Source organism: Oncorhynchus mykiss, chromosome 17 (genome assembly GCF_013265735.2).
Source record: "Oncorhynchus mykiss isolate Arlee chromosome 17, USDA_OmykA_1.1, whole genome shotgun sequence".
Taxonomy (NCBI): domain Eukaryota; kingdom Metazoa; phylum Chordata; class Actinopteri; order Salmoniformes; family Salmonidae; genus Oncorhynchus; species Oncorhynchus mykiss.
This window is the reverse complement of record NC_048581.1, coordinates 29,616,325-29,631,119: the sequence shown is the minus strand read 5'-3', so window position 1 is coordinate 29,631,119 and position 14,795 is coordinate 29,616,325. Positions and strand designations below refer to the sequence as shown.

The window sequence follows — 14,795 nt, the reverse complement described above, 5'->3', positions numbered from 1 at the left end:
AGCTCTGGTGGTCCTGCAGTCAGCATGCCAATTACATGCTATCTCAAAACGTGTGGCATTGTGTTGTGTGACAAAACTGCACATTTTAGAGTGGCCTTTTATTGTGCCCAGCACAAGGTGCACCTGTGTAATGATCATGCTGTTTAATCAGCTTCTTGTTATGCCACACCTGTCAGGTGGATGGATTATCCCCAACAGGGATGTAAACAAATGTGTGCACAACATTTGAGAGAAATAAGCTTTTTGTGCGCATGGAATTTTTCTAGGATTTTTTATTACAGCTCATGAAACATGGGACCAACACTTTACATGTTGCGTTTATATTTTTGTTCAGTGTATATAGTTCCAATGGTCCAGTTAGTTAGAGCAGGGTGGATGTGTAGCACATGGGTAGCACAGCGAATAGCTAGCTTTTCACGTGGTAAGACAAGGCGCTCTTTTAAATACCTCAAGATGTGTTATTGCACATTCTGTCAATGAAGGTTTGCCGGAAAGGTATCTTATTCATCTTCAGAAAATATTCACTGCATTGTAATCCTTAAATGTTATTTCAGACAGTCTGGCCCAATATGTTGTCTGGCTGTGTTTTATATAGAGCTGTTGTCTAAGTAGATTGATTGTGTATATGACCTTGGGTTGTCTAGCCAGCAACCACCACATAATCCTATAAAGAGAAGCGGAACAGTCAAAGCATCAAGAGGATAAAGAGCCTGGCCTTACACACACACACACACACGCACGCACACACGCACACACGCATACATACACGCACACGCACGCACACACACACACACACACATGAACACACGCATACACGCACACGCACACACGCACACATGCACACACGCATACACACACACGCACTCGCGCGCACACACACACACACATAAATACACACACACACACACACACACACACACACACACACACACACACACACACACACACACACACACACACACACACACACACACACACACACACACACACACACACACACACACACACACAGTGTCTGCACCTACGACCTCTCTGATTCACTAGGGTGAAATAAATACAGCCGTGGCTACACGTAATTGCATCCCCCGGAGTGCGGGGAATGTCAACACGATTAGTTCCACGTCATAGTTTCGTAACTCAGGCCTTTGCGGCAGTGTGTACCATTATAAATTATACTCTAGGTGGTAGGAAGTCTGGGAATACTTAATGTACTTACTGTTTTAGCCTGAGCTAGGCAGGCAAAGTATGCTGCTAGCACAGGAAGCTATAGGGCAGAAAGAGAAGGATGCTTACTTAATGATATGAATTGGAGACTGGGCTTGGCTAAATAGTAAGCGTTCCGCGCTCTCTTGTTATTGGGCTTTTATCGATTGTTTACTACCTCTTACTTACTCTCTCTCTCTCTCTCTCTCTCTCTCTCTATCTCTCTCTCTCTCTCTCTCTCTCTCTCTCTCCCTCTCTCTGTGTAGTGATGGGGGGAGTGGAGTCTCGTGGGGTGCTTAGGAAGATCAGTGACATGCTGGAGGTGATCCTGAAGAGGATGGACAGCCTCTCCAAACTGGACAACAGCACCACCAGCGACACCCGCCGTCTGAATGAACTCAGCTCGGCCATCAACAGGTACGGTCTGGATGGAGTGGTGGGCTTAGGACAGACCTTCCTTGTCTTCCCTTTTTCTCACTCACTCTTTCCTACTCTCTTGTTGCCCGTCCTCCTCTATGCTCTTGTTTGTTTTCCTCGTCAGTTCTTCCTTCTTTTCTTCCTCCTCATCTTTTTCCTCCTCTCTCGTTATTTTCTTCATACCCTTCTCTTTCTCTCCTCTTTTGGCTGCCAGGCAGTCTTGCCTGATCTCAGCAGCTTTACTATTTGATACAGGAAACAGGGTTGTCTGAACTTGTTCCCAGCACCTTCTTCCCAGCACAGATCCTCTTTCAGTCCCTCTGTCTCACCAATGTCCAATTTGACTGTCTGTGCTCTCCTTTCAATCCCTTTAACTGCATTTCACATCCAACTTCTAAGGGACAGGTTCAAATCTGTGGAAGGACAGTGACAGGACAGACAATGAAAGAGGGATGACAGCTAGGAAGTCCAAGGTTGGGAATGGCACATACAATGGGCTGAACCAAAGCTGCCGTGGGGCATACATGCACGTGGTCCAGGAGCCGAGAGCGTTACCACTCGATCAGACTCCGGCTCTAGAATCCCTTGTGTCTATAGCCACCAGAATCAGGCCTGGTTAAATAATGCCAGACGAACACTTCGGTTCAGCACTGCATGTGAAAATGGGAACGGAGGGTGTGATATGTATTGTCTGGAGTAGATGTTAACTTGAATCAATATCTGGTCATGTTCCTCTCTTGCGTAAAGACTGTTTCACTCCACCTACTAATTTGAGCCAGTTTGCTACAACCGGAAAATATTCCTGCAGCAACAACAAATGCCATTTGTTATGTGGATTATAAATAACCCCCTAGAGTCGATTGACACACCAGTGCGTCAATCTAAGTTACATAACAACAACAAAAATCCCCATCAAAATCAGTCAGTTTAAGCGAAAGATATCTGTTTCTTTGCATTGGACGTGTCTCAATCCACCACATCCGCCCGTGTCGCACTTCCGTATCTGCTGTGAAAGGAGGCGGAGCTAGAGCGGTGTTTGTCAGACCATGAGACATCCCGAATGTCTTCTCACGTAAACGTCTGCAGTGTACGAACGGTTTAACCTTACGGCTTAACGAACGGTTTAACCTTTGACCCCCGCAAGTGTCAGGAGACCCGTCTAAAGTTGGTAAAATCGATGTGCCAACTTCTGTTTGGAAGCATCCGAACCGTTTGGGCTACAATTAAAGGGAAACGGGGGATTCTCACAAACACGAGGGTGTTCTCCGTTTTGCTCTACGAACCCTAAAGTGTCACAGGACTCTTCTGAAGGTAACCCGTAATAGTTTTAAAAAACGGATGGAAGTATGAAGGTAGTTTTGTGCCTAACCCCAAAAAGAGGTTAAATATGTGTAAAAATAAATAAATATCTATATACAGTACCAGTCAAAAGTCTGGACACACCTACTAAGGATAGGGTTTTTCTTAATATTTTACTATTTTCTACATTGTAGAATACTAGTGAAGACATCAAAACTATGAAATAACACATAGAAGAATCTAAAATATATTTTGATTTCTTTAACACGTTTTTGGTTACCACATGATTCCATATGTGTTATTTCATTGTTTTGATGTCTTCACTATTATTCTACAACGTAGAAAATAGAGATAAATGAAGAAAAACCTTTGAGTGAGTAGGTGTTTCCAACCTTGTAATATATATATATATATATCATCATGTTTATTTTTGAATGGCCAAATGAATCAGTCAGTTAATCAATAATACATTTCCATCTACTGTATGGTCAATGCATCTTTAATTACTGGAGGTAGTGTGAGTACAATTACTCTGCTTTGTAATATCCCTGTTGAGTTGTCATGGTGACCTAAAGAGCTGAGCTGTCATTGGACCAGATCCCCTGAGTGGCCCCCAGGGAGAGTTTGGCCCCAGGCAAGGTGTCCCTATGGCCCCTAAGGCTTAGAACTCTGTGACTTGGTGATGTGCCCTCTAAAACACATGACCTACACCACTCTATGTATCTGTCACTATGGGACTGTGCTAACCGACATGAGTAAGAAAGTGAGAGAAAAGAGAGCGATAGGGGAGAGGGGAAGGGAGAGAAATAGGCTGAAAGAGAAGAAACAGACCGATGAGGAGATTGAGAGGAGGATAGTGGAGTGGGCAGAGAGCAGAGAGAGCAGAGAGAGCAGAGAGAGCAGAGAGAGCAGAGAGAGGAGAGAGAGAAGAGAGATAGAGAGAGAGAGAGAGAGATAGAGAGAGAGAGAGAGAGAGAGAGAGAGAGAGTAAAAGAAGAAAGAAGAGCAATACTGTTGTGAGGCAAAAGACGGCGGGAGAGATTAATAACCAGAGAGAGTTCTCCGTATTACGTGACATCACGCAATCAAAAAATATCCCATCGTCTTTGGCCCATGCCTTATGAGGAGGGAAAATTGTTACAGAGACACATTAAAGGATAATTATGATGAAAGATTACAGGCGTATACATATTTGATGTACTGGGATGGCACGCTCTTCAGAATAACATATTTCTCTGGATTGAACGGAGGCAGACGCCTCCTTTACTATTAAACAGACAAGCTAGAGAAGAGAGGGAGAAAAAGAGAGAGCAACATGGAGGAGGTTATAGGTTTTGGTGATTCAATCATTCAATTCCGTTTCCCCTGTTTGGATTCGTTTGGTTTGTTTCTTGTGTGTTCCCGGAAAAGGAATAACTTGACGGAGCGAACTCAGAGGGAGGGAGAGAGAAAAAGAGAGAGAGAGGGAGGGAGAGAGAAAAAGAGAGATAGAGGGGGAGAGAGAAAAAGAGAGATAGAGGGGAGAGAGAAAAAGAGAGGGGAATTCGACAGCTAATGATAGAGTGTAGAAAGTAAGTGAAATAGAGAAAAGAGAGGGAGAGGGAGAGGGAGATTAGAAGTAGAGATGAGTGATGTAATAGGAATCACAGTCCACTGGAGCAGAGAGAGACGTGGCTTGATCCTTCCGCGGCAGAGTCGCCGACTGTAAATGTGTGCACGTTCCTCTGCGTACAGTATGTGTGAGCGTGCATGTGTATGTGTGTGTGTGTGTGTGTGTGTGTGTGTGTTCCTCTCTGTGTCCTTTGTGTACCGCCATTAATCCTCATGTGCTCCGTCAGAGGGCTGTGCTCTGTGCTTTGGTCCTGTGCCCAGCCTAGCAGCCTTTAACCACCTCAGGTGAACCATCTAACCCCCTCAATGAGACTGTCCAACAACTCTCCTCTCCCTCCACTCTTTAAGAAAAAGTGATTCCAAATCATGTGTCCTGCTGTTGGACACCAAATCTAACTGGGCTTCTGGCTTTAATTATTAGAGACACCTCAGGAAATCCATTTATTCTAGTCCAAGACAAAGACAGCTGTCCATCCAATAAGGTAGGCCACAAAGCTCCAGGAATTGTCTTTTGCTCATAGATAACAAATCCTGGCTGTTCTATGCCCTCTACTAAGCCCCTGCTTACAGCCCCTGCAGATGTAGGATCTTAATTCGATCCCTCTTTTGTCGCTGAGAATTTTCCTGCAAAGCAGGAGATGCAAACGTGTAGTGTATTTCATTTATAAAAGGTTTCTAAAGTTTGTCATTTCCGCTTTGACATTTCAGACTTGAGATGCCCTAAAAAAAAGAGTTGGGGGAAGGGGTGCTAAGCTGACATATGGAATTGTTTTTAAGATTGCCAAACTATGGATCAGTTAGCTATTTGATTTTTCATTTTAGGACCCCTTTAGGTAGAAAAAAAATGAATAGAATATGTTTTGATTTGTTTAACACTTTTTTTGGTTACTACATGATTCCATATGTGTTATTTCATAGTTTTGACGTCTTCACTATTATTCTACAATGTAGAAAATAGTAAAAAAAAATAATAAATTAGGTCTCAGCTTTTTGTATCCTTTACAGCTGTCTACAGCTTGTACTTTAAGCCAGCCACAGCCTGAGAACACTAGTCTAGAATGAGTTTAATTTCCTCCCCTGAGACCGTTTCTCTTTCTGGAGCTAACTCCCCATCACTGTGGACAGACAGTTAGTCAATTAGGCAGCTCAGCAATCTATCCTCTACCTCATTTACAGAGAGCACACACACACACACTCCCTGATCCTCTCTCTGATCATTATCTGTTAGTGGGGGTTAATGCTGCCTGCTGACTGGGCAAAACAGTTAGTGGGTATTGCGCACCTCTGTACACTAAAACTCCGTCCCAAACCGCCCCTCCCTTCTCCCTTCGCTATCTCATCTGAACTGGGGACTGGTGTTAAATATGCAAGGGAGCCGTCTTATCCTGCAGAGGAAATTGTATTGGCTGTTACAGCAGGCGGTATGGGGCCTTTTCTATTTCACGCTCCAACCAAGTGCCTCACAATTAGCCTCTTCGGCAGCCTGTTAACACTGTCTTACATCTGTAGGAAAGAGAAAGAGGGACAGAGAGAGAGAGAGAGAGAGAGCAACAGAGAGACTGAGAGAGAAAGCAACAGAAAGAATGAGAGAGAGAGAGAGAGAGAGAGAGAGAGAGAGAGAGAGAGAGAGAGATGTATAAGTACAAGCTCTTTATTCTGCTCAACTTTTATTAGCGCTGTTAAGTCATCCAGTCAGATGGTACAGTAAGGAGTTTGAGGTGACACTGATGTTGTTCTCTGTCTGTCGCTACACAGTGTGGGATGAAAGAGCAGCCCAAAGTCTGTTTCTCACTTTGTATGATTGTGTCTTTTCGGTCTGTGTGTGTGTGTGTGCAGGTTCCAGCCAGCAGGCCTGGTAGAGAGGATCCAGGCTATAGCTCAGAACGTGTCCAACATGGCGGTCAGAGTGGAACAGATCCTCCAGAACAGCATGGCCGCCGGCAGAGGTACAATATCATAACACTAATATTACAGACTGTGTTGTTGCTGTGCAATACATATTGCACAGCAACAACTGCCCATGTCTAATTCACATCATTGCGGTGGCCTAAACCTCACTCTCTATGAACATTGTCCTTTCCAGCGCGGTTCCAACAACTAAGGTGACAACTATGGTGGATGGCTAACTAGGACAGCTCCGTGCATCTTGACTTGGCTCTGGTCGGTTTGGCTCAAGCGGTGTGAAAAGGTTCTTACCACTCTATATGAAAACACTCGACACTGTAATCCTTCGGCGGGTGATCAGAACATCAAATCCAAACTTTCAAACGGCAATACAGGTCAGACGTTTGCACCTCAGATCTAAAAAAAAACCAGCAGCCATTCAAAGTGCGACAGAACAAGTGATTCGCGTATGAAAATGAGTTGGTGTGTGGGAAATGAAAGTAAGATCTACTCTAATAAAACAGGTCGACAGTACAGCCAGCCGTAGAGTCTTCCTTTATTCGCGTCTCCATCTTATTGCTTTCCCTCCACTGCTGTTGACTTCTTCTGCCCATCTCCTCCTTTTTTTAATCAAATCAGAAATAATTCCGCTACTGGCACAAATGATGCCGATTGCGCTGGAAACATACACACAGGAAGAGGCACACGCGGGCGTTTAATCAAGGGAACTCGGTCGACAGTCCTTAATCAACTCTTCTTCCCTCCTTCTCCCTCTCCTCAACCAACAGCAAAATCGTTATCAGAGGTAATTAGTTTTTTATCTCCCTTTGCTTTCACGGTGAAGACGTGAGGGCAGAACCACAACCGCTTTTTTATTAATCACAGATTAATACAAACCACACTAGGCGGACGTTATTGTGCGTTTCGACTCGAGCACATCGGGGATTCATCGCGTGGCTGAGAGAGACACACATGACGATGTGCTCGGAAGTTGCAATTTGCCTCAAGTTTTTATGGAATTAGTCCGCCGCACATTTAATGGTGGCCATTGCGATGGTCGTTATTGTTGTAACCAAATAGATGGCGCTGAAATGTGTCGCTGGGAAATATGTGGCGTGTTTAAGAGGAGAGAAGCTTGAGGGATGGAGTGACTGAGATGGAGAGAGACAAAGCCTTCATTAGACATATGGAAGCAGTCAGATAATGTTTTGGTCCAGAGAGAGGAGTGTATATATATATATATATAGAGAGAGAGAGAGAGAGGGATAGACAAAGGGGTAGGGGAGATGGAGAGAGTGGAAGTGAAGTGAGAGGGCGGGTGAGGAAGCAGGAGATGTCTCGCCTTCCTGAGTCCAAGACGGAAACCCCATCAATCTTTCTTCCCGTCTTTCTCCCATCCATACTGCTGGAACTTCGAGTTTCAACTCCAGTCTCTCTTCCTAGCTGTAGGCCCCCAGCTGCAGGGAGGCAGTTAGCCAACACAATGGACCAATTAATGCAGTGAGTGCAGCGTGAGTGAGCGGATACACATTGTACCGTTAGCCCGGGAGGGGGGGTGGCAGCAGTGACGAGGGGTTGTATTTCTGTACCCCACGGTGAACAGTGTGCACCAAAGCTGGCCTGATGTTGCATGGGAACTGATGGTACATATGGTTTGCTGAAAATGTTGTTAAATGTATGTTTTAAGGATGTCTATTGTCTTCACAGAATAAGTATTCTGTTGCTATTCAAGGTGATGTAGGCATAGATATGAGTCTCTGTCAAGGCCGTCAAAGGAAGTGGACCAAAGCGCAGCGTGGAGAGCGTACATAATCATTTTATTTAGGTGACACGAACAAAAACAATAAACAATACAAAACAACCGTGGAGCTTAAGGGCTATGTGCCACAAAACAAAGTTAGCTTTCCACAAAGAAAGGAGGGAAAGGGCTACCTAAGTATGGTTCCCAATCAGAGACAACGATAGACAGCTGTCCCTGATTGAGAACCACACCCGGCCAAAACATAGAAATACAAAATCATAGAAAAACAAAACATAGAATGCCCACACCAAACCAAATAGAAACATAAAAAGGCTCTCTAAGGTCAGGGCATGACAGGCTCAAAGAGTCTGTATGAATATGATGTGTTTTCTACATCTCCACAATATAACTATGATGTGTGTGTTCTATATCTCCACCATGCGTATATCTACACTGCTCAAAAAAATAAAGGGAACACTTAAAGAACACAATGTAACTCCAAGTCAATCACACTTCTGTGAAATTAAACTGTCCACTTAGGAAGCAACACTGATTGACAATACATTTCACATGCTGTTGTGCAAATGGAATAAACAACAGGTGTAAATTATAGGCAATTAGCAAGACACCCCCAATAAAGGATTTGTTCTGTAGGTGGTGACAACAGACCACTTCTCAGTTCCTATGCTTCCTGGCTGATGTTTTGGTCACATTTGAATGCTGGCGGTGCTTTCACTCTAGTGGTAGCATGAGACGGAGTCTACAACCCACACAAGTGGCTCCGGTAGTGCAGCTCATCCAGGATGGCACATCAATGCGAGCTGTGGCAAGAAGGTTTGCTGTGTCTGTCAGCGCAGTGTCCAGAGCATGGAGGCGCTACCAGGAGACAGGCCAGTACATCAGGAGATGTGGAGGAGGCCGTAGGAGGGCAACAACCCAGCAGCAGGACCGCTACCTCCGCCTTTGTGCAAGGAGGAGCAGGAGGAGCACTGCCAGAGCCCTGAAAAATGATCTCCAGCAGGCCACAAATGTGCATGTGTCTGCTCAAACGGTCAGAAACAGACTCCATGAGGGTGGTATGAGGGCCCGACGTCCACAGGTGGGGGTTGTGCTTACAGCCCAACACCGTGCAGGACTTTTGGCATTTGCCAGAGAACACCAAGATTGGCAAATTCGCCACTGGCGCCCTGTGCTTTTCACAGATGAAAGCAGGTTCACACTGAGCACATGTGCTAGACGTGACAGAGTCTGGAGACGCAGTGGAGAACGTTCTGCTGCCTGCAACATCCTCCAGCATGACCGGTTTGGCGGTGGGTCAGTCATGGTGTGGGGTGGCATTTCTTTGGGGGGCCGCACAGCCCTCCATGTGCTCGCCAGAGGTAGCCTGACTGCCATTAGGTACCAAGATGAGATCCTCAGACCCATTGTGAGACCATATGCTGGTGCGGTTGGCTGGAGTGTGTCAGCAGTTCCTGCAAGCGGAAGACATTAATGCTATGGACTGGCCCGGCCGTTCCCCAGACCTGAATCCAATTGAGCACATCTGGAACATCATGTCTCGCTCCATCCACCAACGCCACGTTGCACCACATACTGTCCAGGAGTTCATCAGGAGCATACCCAGGCGTTGTAGGGAGGTCATACAGGCACGTGGAGGCCACACACACTACTGAGCCTCATTTTGACTTGTTTTAAGGACATTACATCAAAGTTGGATCAGCCTGTAGTGTGGTTTTCCACTTTAATTTTGAGTGTGACACCAAATCCAGACCATGGGTTGATACATTTGATTTCCATTGATCATTTTTGTGTGATTTTGTTGTCAGCACATTCAACTATGTAAAGAAAAAAGTATTTAATAAGAATATTTCATTCATTCAGATCTAGGATGTGTTATTTTAGTGTTCCATTTTTTTTTTTGAGCAGTGTATAATGAGTGTGTTCTCTATCTCCACAGTGTGTACCTATGATGTGTGTGTTCTATATCTCCACAGTGTGTACCTATGATGTGTGTGTTCTATATCTCCACAGTGTGTAACTATGATGTGTGTGTTCTATATCTCCACAGTGTAACTATGATGTGTGTGTTCTATATCTCCACAGTGTGTAACTATGATGTGTGTGTCTCGTCTCTTCAGCAGTGAGAGACGGCTCCTCAGGCCAATGTGAGGTACCCAGAGACCCCCACTACCCAGACTGCCCTGGAAAAGTCGATGTGAGTTTCTCTCCGTCTATCTAGCTAGGGTATAAGAGATTCTCCTGATATCTCCAATGTTCCCTCTAAGCTCCCGAGGACTGCAGTGCAGAATAAATATCAGCCCGCGCAGAGAAGCACGGGATTGAACTTCACTCAATTTTATAGAGGTTTCCCCCCTTTGTTAACACTTTCAACGTTTCCCTTTGCCTTGGGAATTGTGATTGAATCAATGCAACATACCGAAACAAAACAAAGAGATTTTGTTGTAGGGAGAACGCATTGGAGTAGGATTCTATTGCATTGAAATGCATGACTCACTCAATCAATCAAATGTATTTATAAAGCCCTTTTTACATCAGCGTATGTTACAAAATGCAGATGTAGAAGCACGGTGGCTTGTAAAAACTCCCTAGAAAGGCAGGAACCTAGGAAAAAACCTAGAGAGGAACCAGGCTCTGAGGGGTGGCCAGTCATTTTCTGGCGGTGCCGGGTGGAGATTATAACAGTACATGGCCAAGATGTTCAAACGTTCATAGATGACCAGCAGGGTCAATTAATAATAATCACAGTGGTTGTAGAGGGTGAAACAGGTCAGCACCTCAGGAGTAAATGTCAGTTGGCTTTTCATAGCCGATCATTCAGAGTTAGAGACAGCAGGTGCGGTAGAGAACTCAGGCCGTACTCTACACAGACTTGTGAGGCATAACCAATCAGAGCTGGAATAGGCTTACATGCAAACAGACCATTGCCATATATGGATCCATGCCAATCATTTTAAACTGGACTATGTTTACAGCATGAGCGGTCGTGAGTAGATGTGCTTGTTTTGAAATTAAAGAAAGAGCTGCATGTAGCCATGTGTGCACACTTGTTCATATCCTTTGCTAGGTAGTGAGTTATTAGCCCAGTTATGGATAATTTGTAGTCAGCAATGGGGGACTGATTGCTTCCTGTAAGAGCACAACACGTGTACATTTCTAGCAATCTTTGAAAAGCAAGTCAGGTAAACAGTATTTTTTTGTCTTAACGGGGCAGATTTGTATTTTGAGACAGGCTTGAATAAGCTAAGTAGCCAATAGGCAGAGGTTAGCATAATTTGTCTGATTCTCTGTAATAATGGTGCATTTTAATAATGCATTTTTTTTGGAAAGAGGTTTCTTGTATCCAACAACACAACAACATTTTCAGTCACCTCCTTGTCTGAAGGACAAGTGGATAAACAGGTTCATGTCAAGTCCTGCATGTTTTTTTCTCTCAAAAGCCTCATGGAATGTAGGGCATCATTGAACACCACACATTGGCAGCTACTGTAGGCTGAATGATAGAACAGCTATTTCCATGTTAAAATGTGATGGGATGCATTTTCTTCATTATTTTTGATGGTAGACCACTCTGGTAGGCCTTCATTATGATCAACTAGCTACAGTAGCCTACTTGGCCACTGTTATAACCGTGAGTTAAAGCGGGTACAGCCTCAGTGTTCACAGTCAACGTGCGCTGGAAGTTGCACAGAACTTTCACAACATTCAAGTTCACGCTCAGCAGACCTGTAATTAGCTCAGTTTTTTAAAAAGCAGAGGGAAAATGACTTATAACCTGCAATTCCATCTAACTGTACATTTGTACTTCAGTACATCTAATCTATGACCAAGGAGTAGGAAACTCCCTTTTGTTTTATTATTTTATTTGTGTTTAACAAAGTCAAAGTAACCTGACCATTGAACTTTGACCTGTGTATCACCAGTGGATGCGTGCCCGCTGGACGTCAGACCCCTGCTATGCCTTCTACGGGGTGGACGGCTCCGACTGCTCCTTCCTTATCTACCTGAGCGAGGTGGAGTGGTTCTGCCCCCCTCTGGCCTGGAGGAACCACAGCAGCCCCCCCACCGTCCACACACACACACACCAGACCACCACCACCAAGAGACAGGTGAGACACACACACACAGAACCCTTCCTACCATCCATACACACACAGAACCCTTCCTACCATCCATACACACACAGAACCCTTCCTACCATCCATACACACACAGAACCCTTCCTACCATCCATACACACACAGAACCCTTCCTACCATCCATACACACACAGAACCCTTCCTACCATCCATACACACACAGAACCCTTCCTACTATCCATACACACACAGAACCCTTTCTACCATCCATACACACACAGAACCCTTCCTACCATCCATACACACACAGAACCCTTCCTACTATCCATACACACACAAAACCCTTCCTACCATCCATACACACACAGAACCCTTGCTACCATCCATACACACACAGAACCCTTCCTACCATCCAAACACACACAGAACCCTTGCTACCATCCATACACACACAGAACCCTTGCTACCATCCATACACACACAGAACCCTTCCTACTATCCATACACACACAGAACCCTTGCTACCATCCATACACACACAGAACCCTTGCTACCATCCATACACACACAGAACCCTTCCTACCATCCAAACACACACAGAACCCTTGCTACCATCCAAACACACACAGGCACCGAACAACCACTGTCAAGTGACTGGTGAGAGGGACACACACACACACACAAACAAAGGAATACTCATGCACTCACAAAAGCAGATGCCCGTATACGCACGAGCCCTGCAAAGAGACGCATGGCTAATGCTTACATGTTTAAGCACTTACACACACTAATTCACACTCAAAAGTGCACAGCCAATAGTCAAATGAATCTTCATACTTACACTGTATAAGCTTGCATGGTAAATATGAAAACACGTTCATATGAGCACATGACCGCGTTCTCTGCTAATTGTTTTACTGTGTTCATCTCTCTCCTCCACCTCCTCCCTCAGCTCCCTCCCTCATTGTACTGCTGTATAGCCAACTCCAGACGCAGCACAGATGAACTCTTTACCCTCAAACATACAGCTCAGTGCCTGATACTATTTGCAGAACGGTGTTCAAGGCTGAGTCAATATGTGCTATTTTTTCTAAACAATCCCTGCACAGCTATTAACCAGGTTCAGAGATACCTACACAGAGAGAGTGCTCCCTGAACACAAGGTGTGTGTGTATGTGTCTGTGTGTGAGTATGATCTGAGTGTGTGAATGCTGAATGTGTGTGTGTGATCTGAGTGTGTGAGTGTGAATGCTGGATGTGTGTGTGTGATCTGAGTGTGTGAGTGTGAATGCTGAATGTGTGTGTGTGATCTGAGTGTGTGAGTGTGAATGCTGAATGTGTGTGTGTGATCTGAGTGTGTGAGTGTGAATGCTGAATGTGTTTGTGTGATCTGAGTGTGTGAGTGTGACGTGAGTGTGAATGCTGAATGTGTTTGTGTGAGTTCTCTGCTGTACTTTAGTATTGAATAGCTTATTAGTGTTTGGCAACATTCCTAATTACAGCAGTGGCTCTGTTAGCCAGATAATCTAGGCTATTTATAGCAGGGTATTTGAGTGAGCGTATGTGTGTGTGTGTGTGTGTGTGTGTGTGTGTGTGTGTGTGTGTGTGTGTGTGTGTGTGTGTGTGTGTGCGTGTGTGCGTGTGTGCGTGTGTGCGTGTGTGCGTGTGTGTGTGTGCGTGTGTGTGTGTGTGTGTGATGGACAGAGAGAGAAAGACTTTTAGACTACATAGTCATATCCGTTTAACTAGCACATGTTCCTCTAGAGACTTAGCTTGTAGTACTATCTCCCCCAGAGAACACAGGCTGCACACACTCCTCTGAACTACTGTGTTCCTATTGCAGAGGGAGTGTGGGAGAGGAGCCTGTGTGGGTAGCTATCATGCAATGCCATATTCAGTATATCTGTAGGCTTGCTCCAGTTGACCTCTCTTCTCATCCTTCTTCCCACACTTTCTCCATCTCTCACCCTCTTCTTGTGTCTTTCTTCACTACTTACACTCTCTCTGCATCTCTGTAAAGTTATAGGCTTTTATTGTTTAGGGTTTTAGATAATATACATTTTTTAAAGAGAAAAATGGGGGGGAAATTGACCTCTGTCTCGCTCTCCCTCCCGCTCCCTATAGGCTGCATTCCGCACAGACCTGTCATCTCTGCTAGACCAGGTTGGCACGGGCAAAGAGTCCCTGAGCTTCATGAAGCGCCGTATGAGGAGGCTGGCATCACAGTGGGGCACGGCTGCCCAGCGCCTCCACTCCAAGCTGCGCCAACGCTGGAGGGAACAGAAGAAGGTAGCGATGAGAGAGAGAGATTGAGAGTTTTGAGTTTTAAATAACCTTTATTGGGTCTGGGAACCCACAACACAATAAACACTCAAACAAAACCATGGTTACACATCAATTAAAAACACAACACCAAATCTTCCTCCACAGTAACTAAACCCATCAGCCTCTGAATAACCAATATGCTCTTAAACAGATCAATGTTGTTAACCATTTTGCAATAGGCAAACTCAACCCTTAGTCTTTCGACCAACTTCCCCTCC

The 14,795-nt window shown here is 44.9% G+C and overlaps 1 protein-coding gene across 2 annotated transcripts in view; it reads left to right on the top strand.

Annotated features, from left to right (window-relative positions):
• LOC110495135 (alpha-1,6-mannosylglycoprotein 6-beta-N-acetylglucosaminyltransferase B-like) overlaps positions 1–14,795 on the top strand; it is a 158,761-nt gene that overhangs the window by 52,039 nt on the left and 91,927 nt on the right. For both annotated transcript variants that reach the window (XM_036949664.1, XM_036949663.1), the window contains exons 3-7: positions 1,470–1,620; positions 6,367–6,476; positions 10,294–10,370; positions 12,097–12,282; positions 14,377–14,541. In XM_036949664.1, the coding sequence (XP_036805559.1) occupies positions 1,470–1,620; positions 6,367–6,476; positions 10,294–10,370; positions 12,097–12,282; positions 14,377–14,541 (689 nt within the window). The remainder of the gene's footprint in view (positions 1–1,469; positions 1,621–6,366; positions 6,477–10,293; positions 10,371–12,096; positions 12,283–14,376; positions 14,542–14,795) is intronic.